General features: G+C 38.2%; 1 protein-coding gene across 4 annotated transcripts in view; it reads left to right on the forward strand.

The window, feature by feature from the left end:
* The window catches only part of LOC105489156 (RIC1 homolog, RAB6A GEF complex partner 1), a 154,245-nt gene that overhangs the window by 5,740 nt on the left and 128,124 nt on the right, over positions 1–20,381 (forward strand). The window contains exon 1 of one of the 4 annotated variants that reach the window (XM_011753858.3): positions 12,867–12,940. The exons of the other annotated variants lie outside the window; for them this stretch is intronic. Coding sequence (XP_011752160.1) covers positions 12,902–12,940 — 39 coding nt within the window. The 5' untranslated portion in view covers positions 12,867–12,901. Of the gene's footprint in view, positions 1–12,866; positions 12,941–20,381 lie in introns of those variants that run through there. 4 annotated transcript variants of the gene reach the window in all.

A 20,381-nucleotide genomic window follows, 5' to 3' on the forward strand; every position in this document is an offset into this window, starting at 1 on the left:
CAACATGCCATCGTGAAAACAGATGTCAGGGTGTTTTTCCCATTTTCTTCTAGGATTTGTATGGTTTCAGGTTTTACATTTAAGTCTTTGATCCTTCTTCTTTTAATTTTTGTGGGTACATAGATCTGTGTATTTATGGGGTATATGGGATATTTTGATACAGGACTGTAGTTACCCTGTTGTGCTATCAAATACTAGATTTTATTCATCATCTAGACAGGGTCTCACTTTGTCACTCTGGAGTACAGTGTCATGATCATGGCTTATTGCAGCCTCGACCTCTTGGGCTCAAGCAGTTCTCCCACCTTAGCATCCTGGGTAGCTGGGACTACAGATGCGTGCCACCATGCCAAGTTAATTTTTTGTAGAGATGGGGTCTTGCCATGTTGCCCAGGCCAGTCTCAGATTCCTGGACACAAGTGATCTGGCCACCACACCCAGTCCTTATTCATTCTTTCTGTTTTTTGTACCTATTAACCATCCTCCCTTCCCCCTCCCTATTTAATCCTTCTTGAGTTGATAGTGTAAGATAAGGGTCAGTTTCCTTCTTTTGCATGTGGATATCCAGTTTTCCCAACACTGTTTATGGTGTTGAAAAGTCAGTGTTGCAGGATGTGTTTTCTCCATCCTTAGCACTTGGTGAAAGATTAATTGACCATATATGCATGCGTGGTTTTATTTCTGGACTCCATTCTATCGCAGTGGTCTGTGTATCTCTTTTTATGTCAGTACCATACTATTTTGATTACTGTAGCTTTGTAATGTACTTTGAAATCAGGTTGATATGGTTTGAATCTGTTTCCCCACCCAAATTTCATCTCTAATTGTAATCCCCATAATCCCCATGTATGGAGGGCAGGACCTGGTAGGAGGTCTTTAGATCATAGAGTCAGTTTTCCCTGTGCTGTTCTTGTGATAGTAAGTTCTCATGAGATCTGATGGTTTTATAAGTGTTTGACTGTTCCTTCTACACATGCTGTCTCTCTCTTGCCTGCCACCATGTAACAAGTGCCCGCTTCCCCTTCTGCCATGATTGTAAGTTTCCTGAAGCCTCGTCAGCCATTACAGAACTGAATCTATTAAACCTCTTTCTTTATAAATTACCAAATCTCAGGGAAGTTTGTTATAACAGTGTGAAAACGGACTAACACATAGGTAATGTGACACTTCCAGCTTTGTTGTTCTTTCTCAAGATGGCCTTGGCTATTCATGGGCTCTTGTGGTTCTGTATAAATTTTAGATTGTTTTTCTATTTATGTGAAAATGTCATTGGAATTCTGATAGGGATTGCATTGAATCCGTAGATTGGTTTGGATGGTATGGACATTTTAACAACATTAATTCTCTAATCCATGAACATAAGATATCCAGCCATTTATTTGTGCCTTCTTCAGTTTCCTTCATCAGCATTTTATAGTGTTTAGTGTTGGTTAAATGTATTCTAAGTATTTAGTGTTTTTGATGCTACTGTAAATGGTATTGTTTTCTTTTCTTTTTTTTTTTTTTTAAGACAAAGTCTCACTCTTTTCACCGAGGCTGGAGTGCAATGGAGCAATCTCAGCTCACTGCAACCTCCGCCTCCCAGGTTCAAGCGATTCTCCTCTCCCAGTTTCCCGAGTAGCTGGGATTACAGGTGCCTGCGACCATACCCGGCTAATTTTTGTATTTTCAGTAGAGATGGGGTTTCACCATGTTGGCCAGGCTGGTCTCGATTCCTGACCTCAGGTGATCTGCCTGCCTCGGCCTCCCAAAGTGCTGGGATTATAGGCGTGAGCCACCACGCCCAGCCACGTTTTCTTAATTTATTTTTTAGATACTCATGGTTCTTGTGTAGAAACACAACTTATTTTTGTATGTTGATTTTATATCTTGCAACTTCACTAAATTCATTTCTTAGTTCTAAATTTTTTTTGGTGGTTTTTAGGGTTTTCTTCATATAAAATCATGTCATCTTCAGAGACAATTTTGCTTTTTCCTTAGAACTACTGCTTTATAGTGTAAGTTTTGCACTTACGTTTTATTTCTCCAACTAGATTATACATTTCTGGAGCACAGAAACTATCTTAATTTGTATTATCTATAGTGCCTGTACAAAGAAGATGTTTAATAAACATTTTTAATATTAATGAATTTAAGGCATTTGTCCTATGTGTGGCATAGCAATTTTTTTTAAGTTTTAGTTTTTTAATTTTTGTGAGAACACAGTAGGTGTTTGTTTTTTTGTGTGGTTTTTTTTGTTGTTGTTTGTTTGTTTTTGAGACAGGATTTCACTTCAGTTGCCCAGGTTGGAGTGCAGTGGCACAATCTCAGCTCACTGCAATCTGTAGTCACCCTGTTGTGCTTTTGACTGTAGTCACCCTGTTGTGCTGTCAAATACTAGGTCATACTCATTCTCTTTTTTTTGTACCCATTAGCTGTTCCCACCTCCCTTCCTATCCCCCCAGCTACCTTTCTTTCCCAGCCGCTGGTAACCATCTTTCTACTCTCTCTCACCATGAGTTCAATTGTTTTGATTTTTAGATCCCACAAAATAAGTGAGAACATTCTATGTTTGTCTCTCTGTGCCTGGCTTATTGCACTTAACATAACAAACTCTAGTTCCATCCATGTTGTTGTAAATGACTGGATCTCATTTTTTTTTTTTAATAACTGAGTAGTACTCCATTATGTATAAGTACCGCATTTTCTTTATCCACCCATCTGTTGATGGACACTTCCAGTACTGTGTGGAATAACAGTAGTGAAGGTAGGCATCTTTGTCGGGTGCCTGATCTTAGAGGAAAGGCTTTCAGTTTTTATGTACTCAGTATGATACTAGCTATGGGTCTGTTATATATGGCTTTTATTATGTTGAGGTATGTTCCTTCTATACCCAGTTTTTTGAGGGTTTTTATGAAGGGATGTTGAATTTTCATGAAATGCTTTTTCAGCATCAGTTGAAATGATCATATAGTTTTTCTCCTTCCTTCTGTTGATGTATCACATTGATTGATTTGCATATATTGAACCATCCTTGCATTCCTGGAATAAATCCCACTTGTTCATGATGAATGATCTTTTAAATATATTGTTGAATCTGGTTAGCTTGTATTTTGTTCAGGATTTTCGCATCAATGTTCATCAGAAATATTGACCTGTAGTTTTCTTTATTGATGTGTCTTTGTCTGGGTTTGGTATGAGGGTAATCCTGGCCTCATAGAATGAGTTTGGAAGTACTCCCTCCTCCTGTATTTTTGAGAACAGTTTCAGTAGTATTGGTGTTCTTCTTTAAATGTTTGTTGGAATTGAGCGGTGAAACCACTGGGTCTTGGGCTTTTCTTTACTGGGAGACTTTTTATTACAGGTTCAATCTCATTTTTGGTCTGTTCAGGTTTTGAATTTCTTCATGGTTCAATCTTGGTAGGTTGTATGTGCTTAGGGATTTATCCACTTCATCTAGATTTTCCAATTTATTGGCATATAGTTGCTCATAGTAGTTTCTGATGATCCTTTGAATTTTTGTGTTATCAATTGTAATGTCTCCTTTCTTATCTCTGATTTTATTTATTTGGGTTTTCTCTTTTAAGATTTGTCAGTTTTGTTTATCTTTTCTAAAAAGCAACTTTTTGTTTCTTTAGTCTTTTGGATTATTTTCTTCAAGTTAATTTATTTCTGCTTCATCTTTATTATTTCTGTTACTAATTTTGTGTTGTTTGCTCTTGCTTTTCTAGTTGTTTAAGAGGCATCATTAGGTTATTTATTTGAAGTTTTTCTTCTTCTTTTCTGAGACAGGGTCTCACTTTATTCCCCAGGCTAGAGTGCAGTCGTGAAATCTCAGCTCACTGTAGCCTCAACCTCCCAAGTTCATGTGATCCTCCCACCTCGGACTCCCAAATAGTTGGGAGTTGCATGCCACCGTGCCCAGCTAATTTTTGTAGAGATGGGATTTCACCATGTTTCCCAGGCTGTTCTCAAATTCCTGAGCTCAAGCAATCAGCCCACCTCAGCTCCCAAAATGCTAGGATTTAGGCGTGAGCCACTATCTTTTCTTCTTCTTTTTTTTTTTTTTTTAATTTATTTATTATTATTATACTTTAAGTTGTAGGGTACATGTGCATAACGTGCAGGTTTGTTACATATGTATACTTGTGCCATGTTGCTGTGCTGCACCCATCAACTCGTCATTTACATCAGGTATAACTCCCAATGCAATCCCTCCCCCCTCCCCCCTCCCCATGATAGGCCCCGGTGTGTGATGTTCCCCTTCCTGAGTCCGAGTGATCTCATTGTTCAATTCCCACCTATGAGTGAGAACATGCGGTGTTTGGTTTTCTGTTCTTGTGATAGTTTGCTAAGAATGATGGATTCCAGCTGCATCCAAGTCCCTACAAAGGACTCAAACTCATCCTTTTTTATGGCTGCATAGTATTCCATGGTGTATATGTGCCACATTTTCTTAATCCAATCTGTCACTGATGGACATTTGGGTTGATTCCAAGTCTTTGCTATTGTGAATACTGCTGCAATAAACATACGTGTGCATGTGTCTTTATAGCAGCATAATTTATAATCCTTTGGGTATACACCCAGTAATGGGATGGCTGGGTCATATGGTACATCTAGTTCTAGATCCTTGAGGAATCGCCATACTGTTTTCCATAATGGTTGAACTAGTTTACAATCCCACCAACAGTGTAAAAGTGTTCCTATTTCTCCACATCCTCTCCAGCACCTGTTGTTTCCTGACTTTTTAATGATTGCCATTCTACCTGGTGTGAGATGGTATCTCATTGTGGTTTTGATTTGCATTTCTCTGATGGCCAGTGATGATGAGCATTTTTTCATGTGTCTGTTGGCTGTATGAATGTCTTCTTTTGAGAAATGTCTGTTCATATCCTTTGCCCACTTTTTGATGGGGTTGTTTGTTTTTTTCTTGTAAATTTGTTTGAGTTAGGTTCTGGATATTAGCCCTTTGTCAGATGAGTAGATTGCAAAAATGTTCTCCCATTCTGTAGGTTGCCTGTTCACTCTGATGGTAGTGTCTTTTGCTGTACAGAAGCTCTTTAGTTTAATGAGATCCCATTTGTCAATTTTGGCTTTTGCTGCCGTTGCTTTTGGTGTTTTAGACATGAAATCTTTGCCCATGCCTATGTCCTGAATGGTACTACCTAGGTTTTCCTCTAGGATTTTTATGGTATTAGGTCTAACATTTAAGTCTCTAATCCCTCTTGAATTAATTTTCGTATAAGGAGTAAGGAAAGGATCCAGTTTCAGCTTTCTGCTTATGGCTAGCCAATTTTCCCAGCACCATTTATTAAATAGGGAATCCTTTCCCCATTTCTTGTTTCTCTCAGGTTTGTCAAAGATCAAATGGCTGTAGATGTGTGGTATTATTTCTGAGGACTCTGTTCTGTTCCATTGGTCTATATCTCTGTTTTGGTACCAGTACCATGCTGTTTTGGTTACTGTAGCCTTGTAGTATAGTTTGAAGTCAGGTAGCGTGATGCCTCCAGCTTTGTTCTTTTGACTTAGGATTGTCTTGGAGATGCGGGCTCTTTTTTGGTTCCATATGAACTTTAAAGCGGTTTTTTCCAATTCTGTGAAGAAACTCATTGGTAGCTTGATGGGGATGGCATTGAATCTATAAATTACCTTGGGCAGTATGGCCTTTTTCACGATATTGATTCTTCCTATCCATGAGCATGGTATGTTCTTCCATTTGTTTGTGTCGTCTTTTATTTCACTGAGCAGTGGTTTGTAGTTCTCCTTGAAGAGGTCCTTTACATCCCTTGTAAGTTGGATTCCTAGGTATTTGATTCTCTTTGAAGCAATTGTGAATGGAAGTTCATTCCTGATTTGGCTCTCTGTTTGTCTGTTACTGGTGTATAAGAATGCTTGTGATTTTTGCACATTAATTTTGTATCCTGAGACTTTGCTGAAGTTGCTTATCAGCTTAAGGAGATTTTGGGCTGAGATGATGGGGTTTTCTAAATATACAATCATGTCATCTGCAAACAGGGACAATTTGACTTCTTCTTTTCCTAACTGAATACCCTTGATTTCTTTCTCTTGCCTGATTGCCCTAGCCAGAACTTCCAACACTATGTTGAATAGGAGTGGTGAGAGAGGGCATCCCTGTCTTGTGCCAGTTTTCAAAGGGAATTTTTCCAGTTTTTGCCCATTCAGTATGATATTGGCTGTGGGTTTGTCATAAATAGCTCTTATTATTTTGAGGTACGTTCCATCAATACCGAATTTATTGAGCGTTTTTAGCATGAAGGGCTATTGAATTTTGTCAAAAGCCTTTTCTGCATCTATTGAGATAATCATGTGGTTCTTGTCTTTGGTTCTGTTTATATGCTGGATTATGTTTATTGATTTGCGAATGTTGAACCAGCCTTGCATCCCAGGGATGAAGCCCACTTGATCATGGTGGATAAGCTTTTTGATGTGTTGCTGAATCCGGTTTGCCAGTATTTTATTGAGGATTTTTGCATCGATGTTCATCAGGGATATTGGTCTAAAATTCTCTTTTTTTGTTGTGTCCTTGCCAGGCGTTGGTATCAGAATGATGTTGGCCTCATAAAATGAGTTAGGGAGGATTCCCTCTTTTTCTATTGATTGGAATAGTTTCAGAAGGAATGGTACCAACTCCTCCTCGTACCTCCGGTAGAATTCAGCTGTGAATCCATCTGGTCCTGGACTTTTTTTGGTTGGTAGGTTATTAATTGTTGCCTCAATTTCAGAGCCTGCTATTGGTCTATTCAGGGATTCAACTTCTTCCTGGTTTAGTCTTGGAAGAGTGTAAGTGTCCAGGAAATTATCCATTTCTTCTAGATTTTCCAGTTTATTTGCGTAGAGGTGTTTATAGTATTCTCTGATGGTAGTTTGTATTTCTGTGGGGTCGGTGGTGATATCCCCTTTATCATTTTTAATTGCGTCGATTTGATTCTTCTCTCTTTTCTTCTTTATTAGTCTGGCTAGTGGTCTGTCAATTTTGTTGATCTTTTCAAAAAAACAACTCCTGGATTCATTGATTTTTTGGAGGGTTTTTTGTGTCTCTATCTCCTTCAGTTCTGCTCTGATCTTAGTTATTTCTTGCCTTCTGCTAGCTTTCGAATGTGTTTGCTCTTGCTTTTCTAGTTCTTTTAATTGCGATGTTAGAGTGTCAATTTTAGATCTTTCCTGCTTTCTCTTGTGGGCATTTAGTGCTATAAATTTCCCTCTACACACTGCTTTAAATGTGTCCCAGAGATTCTGGTATGTTGTATCTTTGTTCTCATTGGTTTCAAAGAACATCTTTATTTCTGCCTTCATTTCGTTATGTACCCAGTAGTCATTCAGGAGCAGGTTGTTCAGTTTCCATGTAGTTGAGCGGTTTTGAGTGAGTTTCTTAGTCCTGAGTTCTAGTTTGATTGCAATGTGGTCTGAGAGACAGTTTGTTATAATTTCTGTTCTTGTACATTTGCTAAGGAGTGCTTTACTTCCAATTACGTGGTCAATTTTGGAGTAAGTATGATGTGGTGCTGAGAAGAATGTATATTCTGTTGATTTGGGGTGGAGAATTCTATAGATGTCTATTAGGTCTGCTTGCTGCAGAGATGAGTTCAATTCCTGGATATCCTTGTTAACTTTCTGTCTCGTTGATCTGTCTAATGTTGACAGTGGAGTGTTAAAGTCTCCCATTATTATTGTATGGGAGTCTAAGTCTCTTTGTAAGTCTCTAAGGACTTGCTTTATGAATCTGGGTGCTCCTGTATTGGGTGCATATATATTTAGGATAGTTAGCTCTTCCTGTTGAATTGATCCCTTTACCATTATGTAATGGCCTTCTTTGTCTCTTTTGATCTTTGATGGTTTAAAGTCTGTTTTATCAGAGACTAGTATTGCAACCCCTGCTTTTTTTTGTTCTCCATTTGCTTGGTAAATCTTCCTCCATCCCTTTATTTTGAGCCTATGTATGTCTCTGCGTGTGAGATGGGTCTCCTGAATACAGCAGACTGATGGTTCTTGACTCTTTATCCAGTTTGCCAGTCTGTGTCTTTTAATTGGAGCATTTAGTCCATTTACATTTAAGGTTAATATTGTTATGTGTGAACTTGATCCTGCCATTATGATATTAACTGGTTATTTTGCTCATTAGTTGATGCAGTTTCTTCCTAGCCTCAATGGTCTTTACATTTTGGCATGTTTTTGCAATGGCTGGTACCGGTTGTTCCTTTCCATGTTTAGTGCTTCCTTCAGGGTCTCTTGTAAGGCAGGCCTAGTGGTGACAAAATCTCTAAGCATTTGCTTATCTGTAAAGGATTTTATTTCTCCTTCACTTATGAAACTTAGTTTGGCTGGATATGAAATTCTGGGTTGAAAATTCTTTTCTTTAAGAATGTTGAATATTGGCCCCCACTCTCTTCTGGCTTGGAGAGTTTCTGCCGAGAGATCTGCTGTTAGTCCGATGGGCTTCCCTTTGTGGGTAACCCGACCTTTCTCTCTGGCTGCCCTTAAGATTTTTTCCTTCATTTCAACTTTGGTGAATCTGGCAATTATGTGTCTTGGAGTTGCTCTTCTCGAGGAGTATCTTTGTGGCGTTCTCTGTATTTCCTGGATTTGAATGTTGGCCTGCCCTACTAGGTTGGGGAAGTTCTCCTGGATGATATCCTGAAGAGTGTTTTCCAACTTGGTTCCATTTTCCCCCTCACTTTCAGGCACCCCAATCAGACGTAGATTTGGTCTTTTTACATAATCCCATACTTCTTGCAGGCTTTGTTCATTTCTTTTTCTTCTTTTTTCTTTTGGTTTCTCTTCTCGCTTCATTTCATTCATTTGATCCTCAATCGCTGATACTCTTTCTTCCAGTTGATCGAGTCGGTTACTGAAGCTTGTGCATTTGTCACGTATTTCTCGTGTCATGGTTTTCATCTCTTTCATTTCGTTTAGGACCTTCTCTGCATTAATTACTCTAGCCATCAATTCTTCCACTTTTTTTTCAAGATTTTTAGTTTCTTTGCGCTGGGTACGTAATTCCTCCTTTAGCTCTGAGAAATTTGATGGACTGAAGCCTTCTTCTCTCATCTCGTCAAAGTCATTCTCCGTCCAGCTTTGATCCGTTGCTGGCGATGAGCTGCGCTCCTTTGCCGGGGGAGATGCGCTCTTATTTTTTGAATTTCCAGCTTTTCTGCCCTGCTTTTTCCCCATCTTTGTGGTTTTATCTGCCTCTGGTCTTTGATGATGGTGATGTACTGATGGGGTTTTGGTGTAGGTGTCCTTCCTGTTTGATAGTTTTCCTTCTAACAGTCAGGACCCTCAGCTGTAGGTCTGTTGGAGATTGCTTGAGGTCCACTCCAGACCCTGTTTGCCTGGGTATCAGCAGCAGAGGCTGCAGAAGATAGAATATTTCTGAACAGCGAGTGTACCTGTCTGATTCTTGCTTTGGAAGCTTCCTCTCAGGGGTGTACTCCTCCCTGTGAGGTGTGGGGTGTCAGACTGCCCCTAGTGGGGGATGTCTCCCAGTTAGGCTACTCAGGGGTCAGGGACCCACTTGAGCAGGGAGTCTGTCCCTTCTCAGATCTCAACCTCCGTGTTGGGAGATCCACTGCTCTCTTCAAAGCTGTCAGACAGAGTCGTTTGCGTCTGCAGAGGTGTCTGCTGCGTTTGTTTAGTTTACTGTGCCCTGTCCCCGGAGGTGGAGTCTACAGAGACAGGCAGGTTTCCTTGAGCTGCTGTGAGCTCCACCCAGTTCGAGCTTCCCAGCAGCTTTGTTTACCTACTTAAGCCTCAGCAATGGCGGGCGCCCCTCCCCCAGCCTCGCTGCTGCCTTGCCGGTAGATCACAGACTGCTGCGCTAGCAATGAGGGAGGCTCCGTGGGTGTGGGACCCTCTCGGCCAGGTGTGGGATATGATCTCCTGGTGTGCCTGTTTGCTTAAAGCGCAGTATTGGGGTGGGAGTTACCCGATTTTCCAGGTGTTGTGTGTCTCAGTTCCCCTGGCTAGGAAAAGGAACTCCCTTCCCCCTTGCGCTTCCCAGGTGAGGCAATGCCTCACCCTGCTTCAGCTCTTGCTGGTTGGGCTGCAGCAGCTGACCAGCACCGATCGTCCGGCACTCCCCAGTGAGATGAACCCAGTACCTCAGTTGAAAATGCAGAAATCACCGGTCTTCTGTGTCGCTCGCGCTGGGAGTTGGAGACTGGAGCTGCTCCTATTTGGCCATCTTGCTCCGCCCCCCCTCTTTTCTTCTTTTATGATGTAGGTACTTATAGCTGGAAATTTCTCTGTTCGTACTGCTTTTGCTGTATCCCATAACTTTTGGTATGTTGTATTTCCATTATCATTTGTTTCAATAAAGTTTTCAGTTTGCTTCTTAATTTCTGCACTGACCCATTGGTCATTCAGGAACATATTGTTTAATTTCCAAGTGTTTGTATGATTTCCAGAATTGTTCTTATTGATTTCTAGTTTAACTCTACTATCAGAGAAGATGCTTGATATTATTTCAGTTTTTTTGAGTGTTTTAAGATTTGTGACCTACCATATGTGCAGTGCTTAAGTGATCCATGTACTGAGGGAAAGAATGTGTGTTCTGCAGCCTTTGGATGAAATGTTCTATAAATATCTGTTAGGTCCATTTGTTCTGTAGTGCGAATTAAGTCTGATGTTTCTTTGTTGAGTTTCTGTCTGGGAGTTGGATTCAGTGCTGAAAGTGGGGTGTTAAAGTCTCCAGCTATTATATTGAGATCTAGCTCTCTCTTTAGCCCTAATAATATTTGCTTTATATATCTGGGTGTGTTGGGTGCATATATACATATGATTGTTACATTCTGTTGCTGGATTGACTCTTTTCTCAGTATATAATCACATACTTTGTCTCACAGTTTTTGTCTTGAAATCTGTTTTGTCGGTATTTATATAATTACTCCTGCTCTTTTGGTTTCCATTGGCATGTAATATCTTTTTCATCCCCTTATTTTCAGTCTATGCATACCTTTGTATGTGAAGTGTGTTTCTTGTGGGCAACAGATCAGTGGATCTTGTTTTTTCATCCATTCAGCCACTCTCTATCTTTCGATTAGAGAGTTTGGTCTGTTTATAGTCAATGCTATTATTGATAAGTAGGGACTTGTGTCATTTTGATATATATTTTCTGGTTGTTTTGTGGTCTTTCTTTACTTGCTGTCTTCCTTTTAGTGAAGGTCGTTTTCTCTTGTGCCATGATTTAATTTCTTGCTTTTTGTGTTTTGTGTATCTGTTGTGTGTTTTTGATTTGAGTTTACTGTGAGGCTTGCAAATACTATCTTATAACCCATTATTTTAAACTCATGACAACACTGATTGTATAAGCAGACAAACACACAAAAAGTGTTTAAAGTGTAATTAAAACTCTACACTTTAACTTCATCCCTCTGCTTTTTAACTTTTTTGTTTCTCATGTCTTACTGAACTATGTCTTGAAAAGTTGTAGTTATTTTTTATTGGTGTATTTCATCAGTCTTTCTACTTAAGAGCAGTTTACACACTACAATAACACTCTTATAAGAGACATCATTAGGTTATTTATTTGAAGTTATAAAATAAGAGTGTAATTGTGGTGTGTAAACTACTCAAGTAGAAGGAGTTGTACTCTTCTGTGTTTTTCTATGTACTTACTATTACCAGCGAGTTGTACGTTCCGATGGTTTCTTCTTGGTCATTAAATACTCTTTCAGATTGAACAACTCCCTTTAGCATTTCTTATAGGGTAGATCCAGTGTTGATGAACTCTTAGGTTTTTTTTTTTGTCTGTGAAGGTCTTTATTTCTCCTTCATGCTTGAAGGATATTTTCACTGGATATACTGTTCTAGGGTAAATGCTTTTGTTTGTTTGTTTTTTTTGTCAGCACTTTCCATATATTGTTGAAATATGGCCTGTAAGGTTTTTACTGAAAAGTCTGCTACCGGACATATTGGAGCTCTATTGTATGTTATTTGTTCCTTTTTTTTCTGTTGCCATTTTTTGGATCTTTCTTTATCCTTGACCTTTGAGAGTCTATAGATGCCATAAGGTAGTCTTCTTTTTTTATTTTTTATTTTTGACGGGAGTCTTGCTCTGTTGCCCACACTGGAGTACAGTGGCACAATCTTGGCTCACTGCAAGCTCTCCCTCCTGGGTTCATGCCATTCTCTTGCCTCAGCCTCCCGAGTAGCTGGGACTACAGGCGCCTGCCACCACGCCCAGCTAAATTTTTGTATTTTTAGTAGACATGGGGTTTCACCGTGTTAGCCAGGATGGTCTTGATCTCCTGATCTCATGATCCACCCCCCTCGGCCTCCCAAAGTGCTGGGATTACAGGCGTGAGCCACTGTGCCCAGCCGCCATGAGGTAGTCTTCTTTAGATTAAATCTGCTTGGCGTTCTGTAACCTTCTCATACTTGAATGCTGATATCTTTCTCTAGGTTTGGGAAGTTCTCTCTTATCCCTTTGAATGAACTTTCTACTCCGGTCTCTTTCTCTACTTCCTCTTTAAGGCCAATACCTCTTAGATTTGCCCTTTTGATGCTATTTTTTAGGCTTGCTTCACTGTTCCTTATTCTTTTTTCTTTTGTTTACTTCTCTGACTATATTTTCAAGTAACCTGTCTTCAAGCTCACTAATTCTTTCTTCTGCTTGATCAGTTCTCCTTTAAGAGACTCTGATGTATTCTTCAGTTTATTGGTTGCATTTTTCAACTTTAGAATTGCTTGATTTTTAAAAATTTAAATCTCTTTGTTTAAAATGTGATAGAATTCTGAGGTCTTTCTCTGTGTTATTTTCAATTTGTTTGACTTTCCTCAACATAGCTATTTTTAATTCCTGCCTGAAAGATCACATATCTATCTCTCTTTTTCCAGGATTGGTCCCTGCCTTACTTAGTTTGTTTGGTGGGGTCATGTTTTCCTGGATGATCTTGATTTGATGCTTGTAGATGTTCATTGGTGTCTGGACATCGAAGAGGTAGGTATTTATTGTAGTCTTCGCAGTCTGGGCTTGTTTGTACCTGTCCTTCTTGAGAAGTCTTTCCAGTTATTTGAAGGGACTTGGACCCCATACCCAATAATGCTGTGGTTTTTGCAGACTCAGAGATACTGTCTTGGTGGTCTTGTATAAAATCTGGAAGAATTATTTGGATTACTAGGTAGAGACTCTTGTTCTTTTCCCTTAACTTTCTTCCGAACAAATGGAGTCTCTCTCTGTGCTGAGTCGTCTGGAACTAGGGATGTGTTGTTGCAAGCACCCCTGTTGCCACCACCACTGAAACTAAGCTGGGTTAGACCTGAAGCCAGCAGAGCACTGGGTCTCATCCAAGGCCTGCTGTCACCACCACCTGGCTGCCACCTATGTTCACTGAAGGCCCTAAGGCTCTACCATTAGCAGTTGGCAAAGCCAGCCAGGTTTGTGTCCTTTCCTTCAGAGTGTCTCATTCCCCAAACTCCAGGCCAGTCCAGAAATGCTGTCTGGAAGCCAGGGATTGGCATCAAAATTCTTAGCAATTTGCCTGATATTCTGTTCTGTTGTGCCTAAGCTGGCACTGAAACCACAACACAAAGTTCTTCCCACTTTTTCCCTTGTCCACAGGCAGAGGAGAATCTGCCTCTGTGTTTACCACTACCACAGGACCACAGTGGGTTCTGCCAGGCCAGTGCCTGGCAGTCATCTTCAGGTGTTTATGAATCATTAACATAATCCATATTATAGTTAAATATTTATCTGGAGTTTACCGTGGACTAGGTATTTTACATCATAGTAAGCAAAGTTTCCCAAATATAAATTCTTTTTATTTCTCATTCATGACTTTTGCCCTGTTCTCATACTACCTATTCATTGTAACTTTTAAACTTGAAATTCTCTTTCAAAATAAATGAATTTATACTTTCATCATAAATGGAAATCTAGTACCTTTTATATGAATAGAAGGTATTATGAAAGAATACAATAAAAACAATTTTATAAGGCTGGGCACAGTGGCTCACACCTGTAACGTCAGCACTTTTGGGGGCCTAGGTGGGAGGATCACTTGAGCCCAGGAGTTCAAGATCAGTCTGGACAGTATAGGGAGACCCCCATCTCTATAAAAAATACAAATAAAAAAATTAGCTGGCTATGGTGGTGCATGCCTGTGGTCTCAGCTAATCTGGTGACTGTATACTATTTAAATTTTGATGAACTACAGAGTAGTTTGAGTCTAGGAGGTTGAGGCTGCAATGAGCCATGATTGCACTATGGCAACCCAGCCTGGGTGACAGGGTGAAACCCTTTCTCAAAAAAAAAGTTATGAAAAATATAGTTTCCTGCCAAACTCTTATTCCTTTGTTAAAAAGGACAATTAGCCCTTTTTATGCAAGGTGCTTAGAAATAAACTAGCACCTCATTCAGATATTCTCCTTACCTAAATAAAAAAGATTGAAGAGGAGTTGAAAAAAGATTTTTTTCATGTGTGATTATTTACTTCGGTATTTGTATGTCATCTAAAATGGTGGTATAGGACCTGCATTAAAGTGTTCCACCTGTATTAGTTTGTTAGGCAATTTATTTAATCAGAAAAAATATAGTAAATTTACAATTTAAAAATATTTTGGAATTTACATCTGCCACAAACTGAGACAATTTCTTCATTCAAATTTCTTACTCATGAGCAGGGACCAATTGGTTAGAATCAGAGAGGTTTCTTACCTTTAAGTTACAATTGCTTTCCTTTGAGTTGCTGTCACAAATCTACTGTCCCCCAAGTGGTTTACCTTATTTCAACCATAAATCATACATAAATTTACCAATGAAAATTTGGATATTATTGTAGATATACTGCAGAATTTGCTATGATTTAAATTTTTAAGAGCTTTGAGGTGCATAAACATACATCTAAGTGTACATTGATTTTTAGTAAATTTATAGTGTTGTGCATCCATCATCACAATCTAGTTTTAGAACATATATATATCAACCTTAAAAAGTACTATGCCCATTTGTCATCAACCTCTTCTCCCACTCCAGCCTCAGAAAACCTTGGCCTACTTTTGTCCATTTGGATTTAGCTTCCTGAAATTTTCGTATCAATGAAATCATATGGTATATAGTCATTTGTGTTTGGTTTTCATTTAGCATAATGTTTTTAGGTGCATCCAGGTCATAATATTTCTTTTTTCAAAATATGTGTAAATTAAGGGGTGCGAGTGCAGTTTTTTTACATGGATATATTGCACAGTGGTGAAGTCTGGGCTTTTAGTGTAATCATCAGCTAAAGAATGTGCATTGTACACATAAGTAACTTCTTATCCTTTATCCCCTTCTCATCCTTCTGAGTCTAACATCTATTATTTCACACTCTATGTCTGTGTGGTAGTATTCCTTTTTGTTGCCGAATATTTTTCCATTAGTTGGGTGTGCCACATTTTTATCTCCATTCACCAGTTGAGAGTATTTGAGTCACTATGAATAATACTCTCATTTTGAATCATTGTAATACTGCTGTAAACATTTGTATACATGTCTTTGTGTGAATAAATGTTGTTCTTCTAGAGAGATACCTAGGAGTGCAACTACTAAATCATATGGCAAGTTTAACTTTTTAGTAAAGTGCAAAACTGTTCCAAAGTGGCTGTAGCATTTTACAATCCTGCCAATAATGTATGAAAGTTTCTGTTTCTCCACATCCATTCTAGAGGGTTTGTAGTGGTGTCATATTTGTGGCTTTAATTTGGTATTTTTTTAATGACCAAAATGTTTGGCATGGTTTCATGTGCTTATTAGCTATTTATCTTGTTCCATTTATGTATCTTATTAGCCATTTCACTATACCTATGTAGTTAATTATCTATTCAAATCCTTTGTCCATTTAAAAAACAAACAAACAAAAAGTAGTGATCTGATCTTGGCTCACTGCAGCCTCAAACTCTTGGGCTCAAGTGATCCTTCCACCCCAGCCTCCCTAGTAGCTGGGACTACAGGTGCACAACACCATGCCTCACTTATTTAAAAATTTTGTAGAGACAGGGTCTCCATAAGTTGCCCAGGCTGGTCTTAAACTCCCATCCTCGGACTGTCCTCCCAAAGTGTTAGGGTTACAAGTGTGAGCCACGATGCCCAGACCATTTTTAAGTGGAATATTTCTCTTATTATTGAGTTGTAAGAGTTCTTTATATATCCTTGATACAAATTATTTAGCAGATATATAATTTGCAAAGTTCTGCAGTGTTAAGTACGTTCACATTGTCATGTAACCATTACCACCATCAGTATCCAGCACTTTCATTTTCATTTTCTCAAACTGAAACTTCATGTACCATAAACGGTAATTCCTAGTTTTCTCATGCCATCAGTCCCTGGAAACTACTATTGTATTTTCTGTCTTTATGAATTTGACTAGTCTAGGTACCTCAGACAAGTGGAACCACACAGTATTTGTCTTTTTGTGATTGACTTATTGCACTCAGCATGCCTTAAGTTTTATCCATGCTGTAGCATGTACCAAAATTTCCTTCCTTCTAAGGCAGAATGATACTCCATTGTATATGTACATACTGTATTTTGTTTTATTCATTCATCTGTTGATGGACACATGGGCCGCTTTTACCTCTTGGATATTGTGAATAATGCTGCTGTGAACTTGGGTAGACAAATATCCAGATCCCTGCTTTACTTCTTTTGGGTACATACCCAGAAGTGGACTTGCTGTTTCATTTCGTTATTCTGTGTTTTCTTGTTTTGTTTGTTTGTTTTTGGAGAAATTTTGCTTTTTTTTTTTTTTTTTTTTTTTTAAGAAATTGCCATATACTGTGTTTCCACAGTGCTACATCATTTTACATTCTTACCAGCAATACAGTGGTTCCAATTTCTTCACATCCTTGCCAGTACTTGTTTTCTGTTGTTTTGATGATTGCCATTCCCTTGGGTCCAAAGTGGTATCTCATGGTTTTGGTTTGCATCTCCCCAGTGATTATTAATGTCGAGCATCTTTTATGTACTTGTAAGTCATCTATATGCCTTCTTGGAAGGACTGTCTATTGAAGTTCTTTGCCCATTGTTTTTCTTAGGTTATTTTTTGTTGAGTTGTAATGCTTCATGTATTCTGGGTATAATCCTTTATCAGATATGTGGTTTTTAATACAGTTATGCTCCACGTAATGGCGTTTTGAGATGTTTCTGTCAACAGATGCATTATATATGATGGTGGCCCTATAAAATTCTAATGGAGCTGAAAATTTTTTCTTGCCTAGTGACAATATAAATTTTATATAGTGCAATGCATTACTTTTTCTATGTTTAGTTGTACTTAGATATAGAAATATTTACCATTGTGGTACAGTTGCTTGTGTATTCAGTACAGTAATATGCTATATAGGCTTGTATCCTAGGAGCAATAGGGTATACCATATAGCCAAGGTGTGTAGTAGACCGTAACATCTAGGTTTGTGTAAGTACACACTGTGATGTTCACATGATGACAGAATTGCCTAGTGATGCATTTCTTGGAACTTATCCACTCTTGTTAAAGTGACACATGACTGTATTTTCTTCTATTTCAAGGGTTACATTTTTACTCTCTTGGTAGTGGCCATTGATGCACAACATTTTCAATTTTGATGAAGTCTGTCTTACCTATGTTTTTGGTTGCCTGTGCTTTCAGTATCATATCCAAGAAATTGTTTTCAAATCCAAAGTCATGAAGTTTTTGCCTTGTGCTTTCTTCTAAGAGTTTTATAGGGTGAGGTCTTCTGTTTAGAGTTGTGATCATTTTGACACAATTTTTGTATATGGTATAAGTTAAGGGTCCAACTTTATTTTTTTACATGTGGATATCCAGTTTTCCGAAAGCTGTTTGTTGAAAAGACTTTCTTTCCTTTTCCCCCATAAATGGTCTAGGTAGCCTTGTGGAAAATAATTTGACTATTTATGCAGGAATGTATTTCTGGACTCTGTGTTTTATTCTGTTGGTCTATATGTGTATATCTTTATGCCAGTACGACAGTATTTTGAGTGCCGTAGCCTACTAGGAAGTTTTGCTGTCAGGAAATATGAGACGTCCAACTTTGTTAATTTCAAGTTTGTTTTGTCTATTCGAGGTCTCTTGGGAATCCATGTGAATTTTAGGATGGATTTTTCTGTTTCTGCTAAAAATGCTGTTAGGATATTGAAAGGACTTACATTGACTGTGTAGATCGCTTTGGGTAGTATTGACATCTTAACAGTATTAAATTTTCTAATCCATGAGCAGAGGATTCCTTTTCATTTATTTGTGTCTAATTTCTTTCAGTGGTATTTTGCAGTTTTCACTATAGAAGTCTTTTGCCTACTTGATTACGTTTAGTCCTAAGTAGTTTATTATTTTTGATGTTATGGTTTGCTGATTTTTCTGTGTTGATTTTGTACAGTTTTCCTGAATTCATTCATTCTAATAGGTTTTTTGTTGTTGTTGTGGAATCTTTAGAGTCTTTACTCTAAAGATAAGATACTCTATAAGATCATGTCTGTCATCTTCAAACATATAATTTTACTAACTCATTTCCAAGTTAGATTTATTTTATTTCATTTCCTTGCTGATTGCTCTGGCTAGGGCTTTCAGTATTATGTTGAATGGAAGTGGTAAGAATGGGCATCTTTGTCTTAATTCTGACCTTAGAGGAAAAGCTTTCCATCTTTTCACCATCGAGTTTGATGCTGGTTACAAGTTTTTTTGTTTGTTTTTGTTTTTTGTTTGTTTGTTTTTGTTGTTGTCGTTGTTGGTTTTTTCTTGCTCTGTTGCCCAGGCTGGAGTGCAATGGTGTGATCTCCGCTTACTGCAAACTCTACCTCCTGGGTTCAAGCAATTCTTCTGCCTCAGCCTCCCAAGTAGCTGGGATTACAGGTGCCTGCCACCATGCCTGGCTAATTTTTTGTATTTTTAGTAGAGACAGGGTTTCACCATGTTGTCCAGGCTGGTCTTGAACTCCTGACCTCAGGTGATCCACCTGCCTCGGCTTCCCAAAGTGCTGGGATTACAGCTGTTAGCCATCACGCCTAGCCAGCTATAGGTTTTTTATCTATCGCCTTTTTATTATTTAGAGATAGTTTACTTCTATTCATAGTTTTTCGAGTATTTTTAGCATAAAAGGATATTGAGTTTTGTCAGATGTTTTTTTCTGAGTCAGTTGAAATGATTATCTGTTGGTGGACACTTAGGTTGATTCCATATCTTTGCTAATGTTAACAGTGTGGCTATAAACATGGAGGTGCAAATAACCCTTTCATGTGCTTATTTTGTTTCTTTTGCATAAATACTTAACAGTGGGATTGCTGGATCATATGCTAATTCTATTTTTACTTTTTGAGAAATCTTCATACTGTTTTTTATAATGGCTGTACTAATTTATATTCCCACCACAGCGAGTTCCCTTTTCTCTGCATTCTCATCAGCATCTGTTATTTGTCTTTTTAATAATTGCTATTCTAACTGGGTTAAGATGGTATCTTGTGGTTTTGATTTTCATTTTCCTGATGATTAGTGATGTTGAGCCTTCTTTGATATACCTGTTGGCCATCCATATGTCTTCTTTTGAAAAAATGTTTATGTCTTTTGCCCACTTTTTAATGGGAATGTTTTGTTTAACCATTGAGTTGTTTGAGCTACTTGTATTTCTGGTTTTTAGTTTCTTGTCAGATGAATAGTTTGCAAATATTGTCTACCATTCAAAAGGAAGGTTATTTCTTTACTCTGTTGGAATGTTTCTTTTGCTATGCAGAAATTTTTTTAGTTTAATTTAGTCCCGTTTGTTATTTTTGTTTTTTTCGTATCTGGAATGTTTCTCCTATGTTTTCTTCTAGTAGTTTTATACTTTTGTTTCTTTCATTCAGGCCTTAAATCCATTTTGAGTTGATTTTTATATATGGGGAGAGATAGTCATCTAGTTTCATCCTTTTGCAAATGGATGTTGAGTTTTTCCAGCACCATTTATTGAAGGAAGGTGTTCGTTCCCTAATGTATATTCTTTGCAACTTTGTTGAAAAGTCATTGGCTGTAAATTTGTGAATATATTTCTGAGTTGTCTGTTTTGTTGAGAATATTGGTCCATGTGTCTGTTTTTATATCAGTACCATATTGTTTGGTTTATATAACATAGCCTTGATATGTTTTGAAGTCAGATAGATGCCTCCAGCTTTATTCTTTTCGATCAGGATTGCTTTGGCTTTTCGGGCTCTCTTGGTTCCATGAGAATATTATAATTGTTTTTTCTATTTCTTTGAAAAATGAAGTTGATATTTTGATAGGTATTGCGTTGAATCTGTAGATCACTTTGACCAGCTTGATCATTGTAACGTAATTCCTCAGATCCATGAGTATGGACTGTTTGTTTCCTCTTCAGTTTTTTCATCACTGTTTTGTAGTTTTCCTTATAGAGGTCTTCTACCTTATTGGTTAAATTTC

The sequence above is a fragment of the Macaca nemestrina genome, chromosome 14, assembly GCF_043159975.1.
Source record: "Macaca nemestrina isolate mMacNem1 chromosome 14, mMacNem.hap1, whole genome shotgun sequence".
Taxonomy (NCBI): domain Eukaryota; kingdom Metazoa; phylum Chordata; class Mammalia; order Primates; family Cercopithecidae; genus Macaca; species Macaca nemestrina.